This window comes from Ruditapes philippinarum, unplaced genomic scaffold (assembly GCF_026571515.1).
Source record: "Ruditapes philippinarum isolate M1 unplaced genomic scaffold, ASM2657151v2 ctg979_1_1_1_1, whole genome shotgun sequence".
Lineage (NCBI taxonomy): Eukaryota > Metazoa > Mollusca > Bivalvia > Venerida > Veneridae > Ruditapes > Ruditapes philippinarum.
In genome coordinates this window covers 330103-348599 of record NW_026866846.1, presented here as the reverse complement: position 1 = coordinate 348599, position 18497 = coordinate 330103, and the positions used below count along the sequence as shown (strand labels likewise).

Genomic DNA, 18497 nt, shown 5'->3' with positions numbered 1-18497 from the left:
AACAGGTACCACGTAACAGACCAGTCTTAATTTATGTAAAAACAGTATATTCATGAATGCCCTAAAAGTAAGAGCCTTTTCTACAAACATGTATACCCGGTCTCTAATATATTTTTTTCTACAAACATGTATACCCGGTCTCTAATATATTTTTTTCTACAAACATGTATACCCGGTCTCTAATATATTTTTTTCTACAAACATGTATACCCGGTCTCTAATATATTTTTTTCAGTCAGTTATTTTATTACCTTGAAAATTGAAGAAAAAAATCAAACAAAAAACAACAACAAAATAGCAAGACTGTATTTCACATTTATTTTAATATTTTATTGACAACAATCTACAGTGACAAAACCTAACAAATGAGCATTCTATACACAAATAATATAAACGGAAAAGCAAAAGTATTTAAAATAATAATGAAAAAAAAACACGTCAGTTCACAGTTCAAATAGGAGCCATTTAATACGAAAAAGTGCTCTGGGAAATACCATGTGAACCTGATTACCATAAGATCATTACATTAATAAACCTTGTGACAATCAACTCAGAGATATATGATTTCAATCCAATCATTTGCTGTTGGTACCTTTAAACATTGCAGGACGCAATAGTGTGACGTCACACATTATATCGTCACACATTACATCGTATTTGACTGTTGAAATATTTGAATTGACAAATTAAATGTTTTTTATCCGCTGACAGTAAAATTTGAACTTAAAAGCTAACACAAATTACCATAAACAAAATACAATAAAAATGGCACTGCACAATTTTCTTTGTTTTCATTTGATAACAACCAAGCGAGTTTACATTCATGCAACTCAGCGATTGGTCAATTTTAAATTTCAATGTGTCCAATCATATTTTAGATAAAGAGTCAGTTGCAATAAGTGAAATGTAATGTGTACCCTTCACAAAAGGAATGACAACAAGAGCCACCGTGTAGCAGGGGCCACGCTCGACTTTTTCTTATTTCTAAAGTCAATACCCCTTGAAAATTATTGTCATTAAAATTCAAGCCCAAGTTTAATCTGGGCTATTTAAATGAAGGTGTTGTCCAAAGGGTTGTTGGGTCCAAGTATGAAGACAATCCGTTAAGAAATACAAAAATGATGGCCATTGTTGAAAGTTTTCTGACAGCAATGGACGACATAACTGTTGCAATAATTCTAATATTTCTTTCGAAAAATTCGGGCTAAAAAACAAATATCTCAGCATACATGAACAAATTATTGTCAATTAAACAGAAAACAATACAAATCATCACCTATGACATCACAATGAAAGATGACAAAATATAGAGAAATTTTACAACATAAAGTCACTGGTTCAACAAAACATTAAAATAAAAAAAGAATATTCTCCATCTTAATTGAGAATTGCATGAAAATGATGTACAAATTGATAAAACTGTTAATTACATTTTATGAACATGTTTTTAAATGAGGGTCTGTAATGGGAAAAATGATGATGTGCTCGGATATATATACAATATGAAATGTGTAATCTATAAATATCTGTGAGACTGACTAAATCTGTGATAAGAAGCACAAAAGTGTTTTTTTTTTAATTCTTAACCAAGAATATATTTTATGGATTTATCGTGCATTTAATTTGGTATGGCTTTGTATAGCTTGAACCCTGAAACTCTTGAATTAGTGAAATGGCTTTGCCCAGTTTTGAATTTCAAACAGTCTATTCAAAGTTTAAAGAGCTTGAATATCAAAATACAAAACTCTGAGCTACCAAAAGGCTCAGCTGGTTCTATAATGGTGGCAAAGGCTGATCAGATAATCACCTTGGGGTTCCAGAAGGTTAACACTTCATGGATTTCAATATAAAATTCTTAATTTAGTTGTCTACAGTTTTGAGACTGGCCCAACTACGTGCCGTTATTCTGGTGACATAATCAATTTATTTGTATCACTGATGGTATAAGTAAAGCATAAAACTAAACAAGATTTCCAGCTCTCCTGAAAATGACTTTGCTAATTAAAAGTCCTATTAACAAAACTGTATCCCCTACCTGCCAAATCTAAACCTGTTCAGTGATGATTTGATCATGTTTAAAGAAATGAAAGTTTTTGTTGCTAAGTGCAAAAATATTTACATGTGCTCAGTGACTAGAACAATTACTTTCATTTTCAATAAAAAAAATTAATCAAATGAACTGTAAGCAAGTTTGTTTTTTGTCTAAAAAAACTTTCTTTTAAGTGCAAAAAAGAAAACATCAAAAATATGATATAAATAATAATTCATACAAAATGTGTAATAAGCAAAACTTATTAGGTAAAAGTTTTAACAATGTATAAAATACTGTTGTTATTAAACATATAAAAATCTTTGTAAACCAAAGAAAGCAGCATGTTTTAAGATTTAAAATCTTTACAATATCCAAATTCAGGTATCAAATTTTAAAAATGTATGAAATTATATGAACCTGTATGAAATTAATCAAAAATAAATACATAAAATATTTTTATTTAAAAAAAATATTGTTTAATGTACAAGTGTATTAAAGTACTGTACAATAATAAACATTTCCGAAATATAGAATATATCACCTATAGTTGTCTGTAAAAATCTAAATTTTTAAACAATCAAAGTCTGTAATGATTTAAGCAATCACAATTGATTTTAGCAGACAAAGTCTTAACAATTGAAATTGACTTTACTTAAACCAATCTTAAAGTAAATACTGATTCTATCTGAACCAGTTTTTTTTATCTAAACCAGTCTAACAATTACTACTGATTTTCAATCTCCTACACAGTGAGCTCCCCTTATCAGTACAGATATCTCTGCCACCATACACATTTTTATCAATACATTGTATTTTGTAGTTTTACATTTTTTTAGCTTTTGGGTTTATTTTTCATTATTTTTATAAACTACAACAGATATAAGTACGAAAAAACAGAAAGAGAAAAGAATTACATTTAATTTTCTATGTAACAGTCGATATTTACATTTGAATTTCGACATTTCGTCGTGTGACTTTCATCATCATGTGATTTCTGCAAAAGCAGTGATTACAATTCTGCCAAGGGAGGTAATCACTGTGAGGAGTTTGACTGATTTTGCCCAAACCAGTCAATCAATATTGACTGTATACCATTTCATATTGATTTTACAAGAACCAGTCAATCAATATTGACTCATTTATTTGACTGTATACCATTTTATATTGATTTCACAAAAGAACCAGTCTCACAAGAAGCAGTCTTACACTCAATACTGACTTTTGCTAGATTAAGTTTATTGGTACCGAATTTACCGGAACTAAATAAATTATTGGCTCCTGGCATGGTCCTGCATTTTTAGTCTATAGACATCAATAGTAATGTTGGCCTCATTCATAGTGTGACATTTAAAATACAAGTCACATACATTAAAAGTATCTAACGTTATGTCAAACATCATAACAAAAATATTTGACTGACATAATAATAATATCAATTGTGGCTGGGATACGACAAGTGTGTCAATAAAAGACACAGTACAAACATTTTCGTACATCATTTGATATATATTTACAATTTGATGTAAACATTCATGACAATAAATATTCTTGTAAAAATATATACATGTACAAAATAAACCAATATATTCATGAAAAATAACTTCACTTAACCATGTACAACTTTACCCATCAAAATGGACCCTTCTTTACACATTATAACCCAATTTACCACAAACGATTCCCCTTTTCCTAACCCTATTGCCCTTTTTCCTCTTAATATGTGTTTATTTTATTTGGAAAACTTTGTGACATACCAGCATATCGGAGTATATAAGTTTTCAATTTATTAGTTATCTAGAAAAAGTCAAATACTTTTCTGCTCGCTATTTTCTTACTCGTGCAGCTTTCTGTGCCAAAAGAAGTTTTGCTTCTTTGTCAATAGCATTGTTTTCTATATACATGTATATTACGCACATGGTGCATTTTTAAACAAAGGCTAGTATATAAATTAAACCAGAGTGCTGATGTGCGCAGGTGAGCTAAAAATGCAATGTATTGTAGAAAATTAAGTACAAAGTTAACAAAAAAGCAGCTTTAATAACCACCTATGTTTTTAACTCCAAACACTAACCGTCTTTTTTCGAGCCTGTCCAAATTCTATGCAAATAAGTATCATTTAAAGAGATAAATAATCATAGATGTTTTTCATTTGCATCAATTCATATAATGCAATCTTCACCAAGATTTCAACTATAATGCTTGTTCCTCTAGTCTGATGCATGACCTCTGCACTTTTGCTATCATAAATGGTGCCAATGTCCTTGCTAAGTCTTTTAACATCTTTGCGCCAACACAATTCACCAACTTTATACGAGATAGAATTATTACTTCAAGTTTTAACGTAACATTCATTACAACTATTATTTGTGTAAATTACATCAATTTTCTATTGTTTTAATCTGTATCCATGTCGAGTCCTACTGTACTAGTGTAATATGTTTGTTCCGTCCTGTTAAAGTTTGAGACTAGACTCATCCATGCAACACTCGGTACCTTCGTTGATGATTTCCTTCTGAAATAAGAGAATAAATACTAAGTTACACTTTTAATTTATTTTTAAGTTTGAACTTCCAAAATGAAACATTTTGTAAGGAAAGAAAATAAAGTAATGTATTATAAGAAAGACAATTTAATGTCATTTTGTTCTAGATAATATCTGTTTTGCCATTCTTTTTCTTTATGATAAGATGATTAGGGTCAAGGTTGAAATTCAAGTTTAAGTCACTGAAGAAGACATCTCACATAATATTCAAAGCTATGTACGCACAAAAGTCATAAATATTACATAATCTAGAAACGTAACTCCTGTCACAGGCTACACTTTGATGTTTATGTCAGAACCAAAATCCATGAAGACTGAAAAACCCACTAGCACCCAAACCCAAGACGGGCAAGCATGAATCTCTTTGAAAATCTGTCACCTGTCATCAGACTTATGAAAGCCTCTTACATTAGCCTAAGAAGATTTAAAAAAACAAATAGTTACCTGACAGCACCACTGTCCATGTTGTTATCGCCAAATGCTCGTGGCTCTGAGAATGTGTCTTTTGTTGTAGCACTTATGTAGTCTGCGGCTTTTGTAATGTCAAATTTAACATACTCTGTAATGCAAACAAAAATATCTCAATTAAAGTTAGTTTAAAAATAGATATGCATTAGACTGGCCAAAAAAACAAACATGGAAATACATTTTGATAAGCTTACAAATAGACAAGAGCTTTTACATTTGTTGTAAAACAACCATATCGTGACACCCCCATGCAAGATGAAATTTCTAGCATGGGTTAAACTTATGGAAAGAAACATCAGTCAGATATGCAAGAAACTTTTATCAGACTATGAATGCAATGTGATTTTCTTAACATTTGAATTCATGTGTAGCCAAATCAGTAATTAATATAAAAAAAAAATTGCCCAAATTCTATAAAACCCTCACCTTCATCAATTTTGCCTAGCATTTTTGCAAGTTCGACCAGTTCCTGTACGGTCATATTGCTAGGTATTCTGGGATAAAGAAGTCCTGTCTCCTCCTCTAAATGAAGTCCCATTTGCTGTAGTAGTGCCAACATGTAAACATTACTCCTGATCTTCTCCTGATCCTCGTTGTAGAACACGATCGGTAAATCTTTACCCTTGCCAAGGTAATATTTAAACAGTGGCTCCTCTACATGTTTTTTCTCCATATATTCGTTATCTGAAAAAATGTTTAATAAAAGAAAATAAGCATAAGATGTTGGTCTCATAATCTTTAAAAAGGACAGGTCCTGTTATTTCTTTCAGACAGTTCAGTGTTAAAAAGGGAGGTTTTATTTATCTAACATTTTGTTCATTTGTTTTCTTTAGTTTGGTTTTATGGCGAACAAACATAATTTAGCTCATATGGCGCCAAAACAGGAAAGTTGATTTTGGCTAACCTTGGGTGTTACAAACTTTAAGCAACACCAGGGGTCAAAACCATCTCACCTAGAGCTAAGAGATGTAAAGACTCTGGTAATTTGAACCCATTTAGTTGCCTCTTACAATTATGCAGGGATAAATGGTGGCTGTTAATCTTATGACTCTACCCTTAAAGGCAACCCCTCAGCCATTAGGTTTTCTTCATACATTAAATTGCTTAAAGTATGGAGATGGATCTTACTTCTTGGATAGCAAGTCTGGACTTGCTCCTTACCATTGCCCCAGGCAAAACCATATCAAGTCTTTCACTGAGAAAGTTATAAATCTTTTACTTTACAAAAAGATTTTCAGCCAATTCTAAGAGAAATATTCTTATTATGATTAATTAGTTTAATGATTCTTTCTTTTTTATAACAAAAAAAACCATAATTTCTAGCATGTTATTTTCATCCAATTTTTAAATATAACCTATTCAAAAATAACTGAATATTATGCAATTGTGTAAAATTTCATACCAAAACAAATGTGAAAATCATGTGAAATTAAATACAAGAAAAATGTAAAATTAGAGAACAAAAACTGAATATAAATTGCAGTAAATGACAGACAAAAAAAGAAAAAAAAATACACGAAAATCTGAAATTTCTTTTCTAATTAAAATCCTGTTAACCAGCAAAATGTCAGTAATTAAAGGATTCTCACAAAAACTAAGACTCACCTATCTTAACATAAGCAGCTTCCAAGAAACTAGCTTGGATATAATCAATCTGGACATCTAATCCTTCCTCTCTCAGTTTCGTTAAACAATAAGGTACTATCTTTTCTTCCTCCATTCTGGAGAGCTCTTCAAGAATTGAGATCATTTTCTTCTGTTTTTTGTCTTCAATATTTAGTTTGGGGGTTTCCAGCTGAAAGTAAAAAGATCATTAGTTTATACAAAGTTATTTTAGATCAATTGTGTAAGAAGCTACAAGCATTTTGAAACTCAAATCCTATCCTGGAACCAACCAGTACTAAGCAATGAATGTTAAGTTTCTGCTCAAGCAATCAACGCCTGGCCCCTGAAGAGGTTACCCACGCGGTCAGCAATCCTTGGATTACTTGTCTGATGTGTTAACCAAACGGCCATGCCGCCACTCTTGAGACTTTAAAATACATGTTGAAACATTAACATAAGCAGCTTCTATAGTTTGGTCATGTACAAATATGTATATAAAAATATGTATACTTTTATATAAGTTTTGTGCCAGTTATAAACATTTTAACATTTCTATTGCTTTCAACTTATTTCTTTGTAAACAATGTTAGCTCATCCTTGGCCATGTATGAAGGAGATTTTTATATATGTAATGGTATGAAAGGTTAAACTCACAAAGCAAAGGCACAAGGCAATTATCAAAAAAACAATTTTACTCAACATATTTATTACACAAGCAGCACCAGTTGAACTTACATCATATTCTTGTTTATCAGTGTCTATAAACGTCTCCATCTGTTCTGAACTCAACCAACCCATCTTCACCATGTGATTTACAACCTAAAATAATCAAATGAATAAATTAAATCTAACCAAAATAAATCTATCTTAATGGACTTGTCTTGCTTCTGAATTGTTAGGTGTTCATTATCAATATAAGGGACTTAGCTATCAATTAAGATGCCATAAGTATGGACCCCAGTTTTGGACTACATGGGTGTGAAGACTGGACTGACTCTTCTTCCGATGACATAGCCCTAGCCATCATCACTTATAAATGTACATATCTAAATAAACAGGTCAATTTAAATACAAAAGACATAAAACCTACCTCTAACTTGGATTTCTTGATGCCAACTTCACTGAACATTATTGTGATTTTGTCGACCACATCAGAGCAGCCTTCTAATTCTGCATACCACATGAACACTTTGTCCACTTCCTCCTCTGTCCACTCATCCTCGTCTGAGGAGTCCTCGGACTCACTTCTATAAATAGTAACAAAAAACATACATAAATATATAATGTGTGACTAGTTTTTCAAGTGTTTTTTTGGATTTTTTTAGAATATTTCTTTCTGCCCGTTGAGTTTTACATTGTATGCACACAGTAAAGGTCATATGGCAACTTTCCAGCTTTACTAGTCAAGAAAGACATGAGATGAAGGGTGCACAAGTGTATATAAGATATTCCCCATATTAAGGGTAAATAAAAGACTGAATGCAAAACAAATGATCAGTTGAAAAAAAAAACATACTAAACCCTGCAAACATACAATCATATAAATTGATACAATATTTTTGCCTCAAAATATTAGAATTCAAATAGCAAGACTTTTTTTTATTATTATATTACAATCATTATTATCAATTTTATCTTGGAATTCAAATTACCAGACTTTTTTATTATTAATATGATTTTGTAATAATAAAAACCAACTGAAAACCAGTCTTTTTTCCATTAGATAAGGAAAACCAGTCTGCATGTGTGTAATAAACTGGAACACGTTCTATTTATTGGTAAACACGGACAGAAAGCATGAAGAATGACATGAAACTAATATATAACGTAAAGCTGGAGCTAAAAATAACCCAATACTTTATATAACTCCAGGGGGAAAAAAGTTGTTGAGCATGTTGAGACAACGTGGTTTTACCTTCTTAGAAATAAATTAACAACCTTCCTTATCATATTCAAACACCTTAAATGGACAATATGGCCGATACATAAATGTTTATTTAAAGGTGTGTACTAGTTAATCAAAGATTTTACTTTGAAATAAAGCTGAAAATATCCTACTTTATCACCCCTATTAATAAACTGCTTACTTTCTCTGATTCAAATGGAAAATTTATATTCTTATTTTAAAGGTTACAACATTATAAAGTAAAAGGTTCAAAGGACTTGATTTTCTGAAGAATTACAGCTGAAATTGCAAATTTAAGAATTAAGGACTTTTTCAGGAGTTTTCATATAGGCAGAATTAAAGCTGTTCAGTATAATTTCTTTAAACTTGACAAAGTTGAGTGTCACTGATCTCACTTTGAAGTGTAAGTTTTAGATATTTGGGAAATCTGCATTATTTTTTAAGGAAAATTTCCATTGGATATAGGTAGAGGCCTTTGCTAGGCCTCTGTTTGTTATATAGGGTGAAAAAATCACTGTCACAAATTACTTACCCATCAATATTCATATCCTCTAATTCACTTGAAGATTCTGTAAACAACTGCATTGCACATGACAGGGGATTCTCTTCTGCAGTGGCTAGGAATTTATGAATTACGTATTCCATCAGGTCATTCATCTCCTTTGAACAAAAGTAAAAAAATAAGTTTCAACAAAGTTTTAATCTATTAATATTATCATCCATGTTCAAAATACAATTAAAAATTTAATGATCTGAAACTTTAACTTGGCTATATACTCAATGAAATGAAATACAATTCATCAATTTTTGTCCTTTGAAATAATGCCCTTTCAATGAAAGCATGCATCAACACCATTCTTGCATCAATATATAAAAGACATGAACATAACAAACCTGTGTTATAGGTAACTCGGTGTCCCAGATCTGTAGGAATGTTTTCAGTATGTCTGCCTGGAGGAGAGCTTCAGGTTTGAGACAGTCGCCCGCCACGTGATGCATCATAGTAAATATACAGTTGTTAACATGATGATCGTTACGTACAAAGTTCTGTAACAAGTACCCGTACTTTTGCATCACATTTGCTTCCGCAAACCTGTAATAAGAGATATAATATTACATTAATTTACATTTATGAATATGCTTTAACCTTCACATACTTTACATTTCTTATAAAAAGACAACATTGAGGGCTAAACATTAGAAATAAATTAATATTCATTTTTATAAATGAATACATTATTTATTATGGATATGAAACTAAATAGGCAGACAGTTCATTATCATTTACAAAAAAAACCACATGTATGGGGTTAAATAATTTGAATTCTTTGTGGCAAAAGTGAAAACCACAAAATTTTATGACCACGAAATTAAAAGACTTTACAGCACACAGAAACATTGCGAAACTTACTGTTTAACATGAGCCAGCATGTCGATTCTCTTATCAAGACAAAAGCCCCGGCCAATCCATTCCTCCAACAGTAACAGGAAGTAGTGGTTGGTTACTATAACGTCTCGTAGAAACAGTATACTGTGACAACCAGGCTCATAAATCCTCACCAACCATAAAAACAATTGTCGTAAATCTTTCATGTTGGCCAGTGTTTCTGTGAAAAGTAAATAAAAAGATACTATCATGTTTCAGGTTAGTTTTTTGTTTCTGCAAATTTAAAAAAGAACTTTGTATTGAAACAAAAACTTTGAGTCCAGTATAACAGTTTAAGGCAGTGTAACATTGTTATTGTAATGATTTTACTTCCTGGGTAGGGGTCACATCTACCTTAACCCACAAGAAAAGTGAAATATACACATTGTATGTGTTACTACAACATAAATATGTGTACTTCAATTGTGTTTCTATTCTACATGTATTAGTAATATATAATATTGTATAGTATTTCTATTGGGCAGAGGGATGTTGGACCAAATGTCCATCTTTACACTGCCCGTTAGGGGCTTATTTCCACCTCTAAATTTCATGTACGGGGCAGATATCCAATAAATTTTTTAAGTATAAGGCAATGTATACAAAGAGATATATTGTCCTCTATACAAATAATTTTGAAACCAATTTAAAAAAAAACACTTTTATATCAGTATTAGTTTTAATTAAACTCTAAATATCAAATTCAAAAACCAAATAATGCCACATGTTTCTAATATAGCATTAAAATGGCTGCTAGTATTTCGTTACAACAAGAATTTCTATAATTATGAATAAAATTGGCATGCTGCCAATATACAATTTCTCCAGAATTGAATAAATGACGTGCTTAACTACCTGTCACGTAATAACTGCACATGTCAATTCACCTGACACGCTCAGCACATCTTATCTTCTTTAAACAATGGAATTGCTGTATAACTTGCAGTATATCAGGAACACTAATATTGATCCTAGGTCTTAATTAAGAACTATGTGTCTGAGGGACACTGGGACAGGGGCAAATCTCAACCATCAGCACCCCCCCCCCAAACTGATGACATCCCAAAAAACAAAGTGCAGGCTGGCCTGGTTCCATAACGAAGGTAAAGGCTTATCACTTATCACCATCAGATTATGGTTAAAAAGAACTAAAACTACTAAGTGTAATTCACCCCTTAGGCAACACAGGTTTTTTTACTTTAATCATAAGCACTTTACTTAAAAGGAAAAAAAGTTCATTGGATAATAATCCATTACCCATAAAATTGCGTAGCCCCAATTTGCTAATGATGGCCAATTTGAAAATAATTATTTTCTTAAAAGAAAAAATTGCACGCACATCATTATAGAAAAAATGCTGTTGATCAAAGAAAATGCACTGAGTGCAAATAATCAATTTAATTAGTTGTCAATTATTTTGATCTTAAAATTTGTAATTACTACAGTTTGTGAAAGGAAAAATTCAACATTTATCTGGGATTTCTTAAAAGGTTTTGAAATGGATTCATTTTTCACAAAGCACATCATGACTTTTAGTGATCATTTATGATTTAAGAAATGGTACAAAAATGTACAGAAATATAGTAAAGAACAATAAAGTCAGACACTCAATGTGATTAGAATCACCAGTGTAAACAAGACTTTTATGTTTCAGTCTCAGATCTTTTTCTAGACAGATGAAATCTTGTTATTTTTACAGATTATCACACACAGCAAAAACTCACTTTTTCACAAATAAGATTCAGAAATACCTGTACTTTATAAAACGCCTTTTCATTGTTCTTTATAAAACACCTTTTCAAACTATATTAAGGTTAGTATGAACTTTAGAAAAATTGTATCGTTATTTTATGTAATACTCTCAGTTTTCAAAAAGTTCACGATTATGAAACATTTCTCAGATAAATGACGTCTTTTCAGAAATAAACTCAAACTTGAACTTGAACCAGATGCATTCAGGTTTCAGTTACAACGCCCAATTTGTTCACACTATAATCATTTACTTGCAGAACACATATACTTTTCTTAAAAATCTGACCTTGAAACAAGATTTAGCAGAAAAGTATATACGTATTTTCCAAATATAGGTATTTCATAACCATAACCAGAAATTAACCTTGAAATACAAGCCCTATACGTATCTCGTATATTCATATATATAAGTTATGTAGTATATCAGCGTCAACAGGTCTCTTCAGTACTAATTTCCTCAAAGTTCAGACACGTGTACGCTTATATAAACAAGCAAATTTATTCAACCCTTCTCATGGATTACTTTTTTACCTTACAGTATGAGAGCCTGCAGGCATTATTGATTTACTTATAAAATCGTCCTCACATTTCAAGAACGTGATATAGCACGACTTGAAGACATGATAAAACTTGTATACAGTTGCTATGGTATCAGTGATTTTAAGCCAGTGTTACCTACATATTTTCCAGACAAATATTTTTTTTTAAATTAAATTCTTGTCATACACTATGAATATACATTTCTGAAGTTGTGACACTCGGAATGAAAGAAAATTGACCATAATAACAAAGTTTTCAATTAAAACCTTTATATATGTACATCTTTTTTTGTATTTCCTTCAATTATTGGATTCCAAAATTTAGCAGTAAAACCATATAAGAAAAAAAACACACTGTTTTTTATTGCAATGATGTAGTATAAACTATATACAACTGGACAGTTTCTATTACAAAGCAGGACAAAGACATATTTAACTGAGCATAAAAACTGAAAATTCATAATTGAGCATAAAAACTGACCATTCCTAATTTAGTATGAAAACTGAACATTCTTAAATTAGCATAAAAACTGCATTTTCCTTAATCAGAATTCCTGCTTTAAAATATTCATTTATTCTTAACATGAAACAATTATATCATAAAAAAAGTTTTAAAACAGAAAGCACTAAATGACAAAAAACAACCTTCAATTATCTATATATTGTGAAATGAGACTCATAAATATCTCACAAAAGAGTAAATATCTAGAAATAGGTGGCCATTTAGGTACAGTAATGGTGAAAAAATCAATACGACTTAGTAACCATAGATATGGCTTAGTTACCACAGTGACTGTTTCTTTGACGGTGAAAAAATAATCACTGAGTAAGAATACTTCCATATAAGGCATTATATGCAATGTATGCTTTTAACTATAATATAAGACAGAAACAAACATTATAAATGACCAGTATTAAATTTGCAGAAATAACCTCTTTTGACATTTTTTTTTGTTTTGTTTCATTTTACGCCTTTTTTCCAACTGTATTTAAGTCATATAGACGCTGTTGACATTGAGGCAAGTACCTTAACAGTCTCTTATTTTATTGAAAATGCCCTTGATGTATTTATCCTTTAAACATTTTTCTTTGGAATAACATAAACCAGCATAAGTGACAAAATTTAAATGGGGCTGGTGGAGGGCTAGGGAGGGGGGCGGGGGGGGGGAGGGCTGGTGAGAGTAGAAAGAAAAGACTTCCACGTGCACTTTTGAATACATAATATAGAAACGTACTTTGCAGTTCTTCTAGGTACTGTAGATCGTCTGCCTCCAGTCCTCTCTCTCTGTGAAAGGTCAAGGTCTTTATCAATTCTCGTAAGGCACTGACACTCAAATGTAATCTGAAAACGTAGTTGAGAATTCTTTTACTATATTATCTTAGCGTTAAATGTACAATATGTCACCCTATGTAACATTACATCCATGTTATACATACAATTATAATTACATATAATCATGTAATTATAAATATATCATGTCTTCACTGTTTAACTGATATAAATTCCACATCTAATCAACTTTTTAAATCAGCTTCCATCGGCTAACATATGTAACAAAACTATTTTCATGCATTATTTCACTAAATGGACATTTCCCACATATACAGAACAAAACTGTAATCATAAAATTGCTGAATTTTAAATCTAATATTTAACATGAGCTACAAACCTTCTCATGCTAAGGGCGTAGTTTTTATTGTTCCTGAATGAATTGAGCACATCTTCTCCGTTACTTACAGCTTCATACACAAGAAAACCAAACACATCTTCTGTGAATACATTTCTGAAAAGAAAAATTACGATTGAAAATTAGTTCAAATATGAAAGTATACCTTTTATTTTGTTTGATTTAGATTTCTTTGGATTTCATTCATATTTGAAACTTTCATTAATATTTGGAGCTTTGGCACCCAATTCCATGCATCACTAAAGTCTTCCTCTTTCCTATAAATAGCTGCATGATTATGCAACGTTGCTACTTTGTTGGCACATTGCCATTATTTCAATAAATGACCTACTTTCTTCTTGACAGCTTTGACTTAAATCAGTACCTGTAAATACCTTACTTTGGCTTCATTTGAGTAGCTTAGGTATAATTAAGATACTATGGCTTCAATGAATTGCATAAGCATCATTACTGGGACCATTTTTTGATGTTTCGTGATTGGCAAAGCAAAAAAGAGCAGAAAAATAGTCAAAATGATAGTTTTAAATTCCCAGTCAAGTCAAGTCAAGGAAATTTTGTTACAAAGTCGGACACAACAAAACAGACAACATACGCTAAAATGAACTTTTTACACTGACTCAAAATAGTTTCCTTACAATAGACATTGACATAAGAGGTTACAATTTTATGGTTTTTATATCTATATGTACATTGTTGTCACATACTGAAACATCATAACTTAAAGGAGAAACAGTTTACAATCATTCTCACCAGTTAAAAGTAATCTGAACATAAATTAACATCATTATTTTACAAGAAACCGAGTGAACTTAAAGCCACTATAATCATTCCTTTTTGTTGAATGAGAGAGAGAACATAATGATATCGTTTTTTAAGTATCAAAATTTGACAAAAACAGTCATTTCGACACCACTGAAGATGGAAATTACTTACTGTATTCACATTAAAACTCAATTATCAAAATTTTAGAGGAAATCTTTCTATATCATAAATAAGGCTGTAAGAATTCAGTGATAACAAATTGATATATTTCTAGTAAATCAACATCAGGGATAGTAATTTAAGACAGACTTGCAGCCATTTTGACATTACAGTTTTCCAACAGACAGATATGTTTCAGATAAAATAATGCTAAGGGGATTGTCAGTAAATAAAGGAAACTACCAACATGCTATTTATGACAAACTATACCAAAAATAGACACTAAAACCATCCCATTGTATCCTTAAAGAGAAAGAAAATTACAAACTTTTTTTTTTTTTGAAAAGTGATTGAAAAAATCCATGACATTGTTAGTCTATGAGTCTTAATATTGACTTAGACCCCAAAAGGTCATATTTCATTAAAACCCAAGCTATGAGTCTTGGAAAGAGATCTTTATTTATAATTTTGAGAACATGAATAAAGTTTCAAGTGAATAGCATCAGTATTATAGAATAGTTTATCACCAAAAATTTCAACAAAGAGCTATAATACGTGGAAAAATAACCTCCAACAAAAGCTAATTAATGTTAACCTATAAGTTTTAAACAGTGATCTTCATTATTATGGCCACAAGGTCAGTGAATACCGTCAATAAGATTAATGTTGTATACATCACAAAGGGCTAAAATTCAGTCAGAATTCATGTCTAGAGTTATGGGCCTTGTACAGTGATCTTGATTAATAGTCATGAATACAATTAAAAGGTGTGGTTTTAAGACTGATGTTGCATACAAATTTTTAACCCTGAAATTTAAAAGTATACAATGTGTTTACTGGACGTTGATGTGGAAACTCCGGAGACTGGAACAGCCTCATTATCCTTCTAACAACAGTCGAGATAAAAATTTAATTACAACAAATATTAAAATCTTGAAAAAATTGAAGCGGTAAAATTTAGAAGAACCGTAACATAATTGCATCTTAATCTATCAAAAACCTATAAACCTTAAAAAACAAAAACTAATACAAATTATCATTCCCTTTATCTTGAAATTGCAAATTTTTCCTTATATTAAGATTAATTGATTCTATTACAATATGGATGATAAAATCACAACATGTTTGATAGTTAGGTAACTACCGTAAGCCAGTATTACCAAGTCACGTGTGATAACTACATGTGCCAGTTTGCGGGGAGTTGCATAAGCATGTGACTTAACCAATAAAGGCTAGTTAAACTATAACAGACGCCATGTGTAAACAGTCTTTATTGGTAAGAATATATCTCCCCAACAGAGTTAAATAACCTATCGAAAATATAACGTTTCCTTGTAAACAATCATTTTCTCATTTTATTATTGTCGTAAAAATGCTTTTCTTCTGTTAATCTGAAATTTCAATACTATTAACTAAATATTGTGAAATTTTAGCGTAACTTTATCAATTCTTTAATCATTAATGAAACACTTAAAAGCAGTAGGCCTCCAGAAGATTACAGAAAATCTACAGTTGACTTAAATTTCAAAGTCCTCTCCAGAAAGAAATTGAAAAGACACTTTAAAAAGTTCATATTTTGACTTTTTTGCTTCAAAAACAAACAGTTCCCCTTTTTTGCCATTTTGATGAACCTTTGTTTACTATACTACAGAATTCATTTATCAGTGCTGTTTCTAGTACCATGTGATTAGGCTTTTTACTGTTGGCAACTTAATTTCTGTATTTTGATTAATGCAGGTTATTGATTTGACTTGTATATTAAATCATATGTGGCAGTAATACAAAGAGCAACAATCAAAGACCACTTCCAGTCTTTGGTCCCGATCAACAGGTTTCAATTATCTGTGTTTAGGATCACTCTGCTAAATTAGAATTATACCTTAAAATGAAATGTTTTTTTGGAAAAATTAGGGAGAAAATTTATATTATGTAATGAGGAATGGAATGTTGCTGAACTGTAGACAAAAAATTCAGGTCTAGCTGTACAATGGTGGCATTAGCAAATCACTATGACTGTTGTAGCAATAAACATGACAAAAACAGCTTAAAACTAAAACAGCTTAAGTTTTGAATAAATTAAAACAGCTTAAGTTTTGAATAAACATAGTCATACTAGCATTTCTTTTTGTAAGAAAAAAATGAGCCGCATCATGACAAAATCAACAAAATGGGTTTGCGACCAGCATGGATCCAGACCAGCCTGGGCATCCACTCAGTCTTATCAGGATCAATGCTGTTTGCTGTCAGTTTCTCTACTTGTTATAGGATTTGTAAGCGAACAGCATGGATCATGATCAGACTGCGCGGATGCGCAGGCTAGTCTGGATCCATGCTGGTCTCAAACGCAATTATGTTGGTTTAGTCATGACGCGGCTCAGATATTTTCACACTTTGTATACTACATAGTTACAGTAACAAACATCTGTTATTGTCACTAGACATCATTGTATAACAATAGCTAAACAAAAAGTCAATATTCTACAATCCTTTGTGTTACAATGTTATTTACATGTGACGTCTAAGTCACATGGCAAGTACACTGGTTAAGCTACAAATCGTTGATAATTTGCATTATAGTAACAAAATACAAAGTAAAGTAATGATAAATATATGTTACACAGTAAAATTTGATTTTTTTAAAATCATAATCACAAAAATAAGACTCATTGTCTTTTGATGTCTGTGACAGATGTTTACTATAAAACCACCATAACTTTCAAAAATAGTGCTTCATTTTTCTCTCCAATCTTTTACTTTCACAGAAAACAACCACAATGACTTGCCTGTTCCACCCATTTTCAAACAAAATTTTCCTTCTGTTGGCATAGTAACCGATTTACAAGTACAATGTATATAATTAATTATGTTTTTTTGGAAGATAAGGGGAGAAATCATGACTGATGCGTTGAGGTTTTCAAAAAAAAAGATAATTATTCATGAAAACCTCAACGCATCAGTCATGATTAGTCTACAATGTTTTAACAAGTATGAAGATGTATACTATTTATCACTATGGAACTATGGGAAAAACATAAGCTTAAATAATCAATAATTTCAGTGTCTCGGAGACTTTATAAATACTAACAAACATGTAATATTCAATGATGTCGGAATCCTTAATACTAATAGGTTGTAACAAAAGCAAATGTTTCAATAACTGGTAAATTATTATTATTGATTAAACCATCAACTTATACTCTCTTATAACCTATGAATACTTTGAAATTACAGACATTTGTTATAAAATCCCTAAAATATTACGAACCAAACAATATTGGTCTGGTTCTCCCAAGGGATATGGTCAACTTTTTCCCACAGGGGTACCAGTCATGTTCATACAACTGTTTGGATCATGTTCCCTAACGATCAGTAATAGTTTGTTTAAGTCGAAAACTCCAGAAAACCAAATGTTTTCTTTTAACTGACACCATGGCATTATTGGAAATATCTAGTGAAATAACCAAGTATGAGTACATTTTACTAATATATATATGAAATAGGTGAACAAATAAACAAGCTTTCAACTTCCTGAACAATAACACGTAACAAGAATTTAAAGGTCATTGTCAATGTCTTTGAAGACTCGATAAATCATCACTTATGAGCAATTTACTCAAA

General features: G+C 31.0%; 1 protein-coding gene across 3 annotated transcripts in view; it reads right to left on the bottom strand.

The window, feature by feature from the left end:
• Nucleotides 1–428: 428 nt before the first annotated feature.
• The window catches only part of LOC132733969 (protein timeless-like), a 31092-nt gene continuing 13023 nt past the window's right edge, over nucleotides 429–18497 (bottom strand). For all 3 annotated transcript variants that reach the window (XM_060720665.1, XM_060720667.1, XM_060720666.1), the window contains 11 exons: nucleotides 13941–14054; nucleotides 13506–13612; nucleotides 9965–10160; nucleotides 9448–9646; nucleotides 9086–9213; nucleotides 7738–7894; nucleotides 7383–7466; nucleotides 6648–6837; nucleotides 5469–5726; nucleotides 5019–5133; nucleotides 429–4544 (listed from right to left, as the gene is read on the bottom strand). In XM_060720665.1, the coding sequence (XP_060576648.1) occupies nucleotides 4427–4544; nucleotides 5019–5133; nucleotides 5469–5726; nucleotides 6648–6837; nucleotides 7383–7466; nucleotides 7738–7894; nucleotides 9086–9213; nucleotides 9448–9646; nucleotides 9965–10160; nucleotides 13506–13612; nucleotides 13941–14054 (1666 nt within the window). In that variant the 3' untranslated portion in view covers nucleotides 429–4426. The remainder of the gene's footprint in view (nucleotides 4545–5018; nucleotides 5134–5468; nucleotides 5727–6647; nucleotides 6838–7382; nucleotides 7467–7737; nucleotides 7895–9085; nucleotides 9214–9447; nucleotides 9647–9964; nucleotides 10161–13505; nucleotides 13613–13940; nucleotides 14055–18497) is intronic.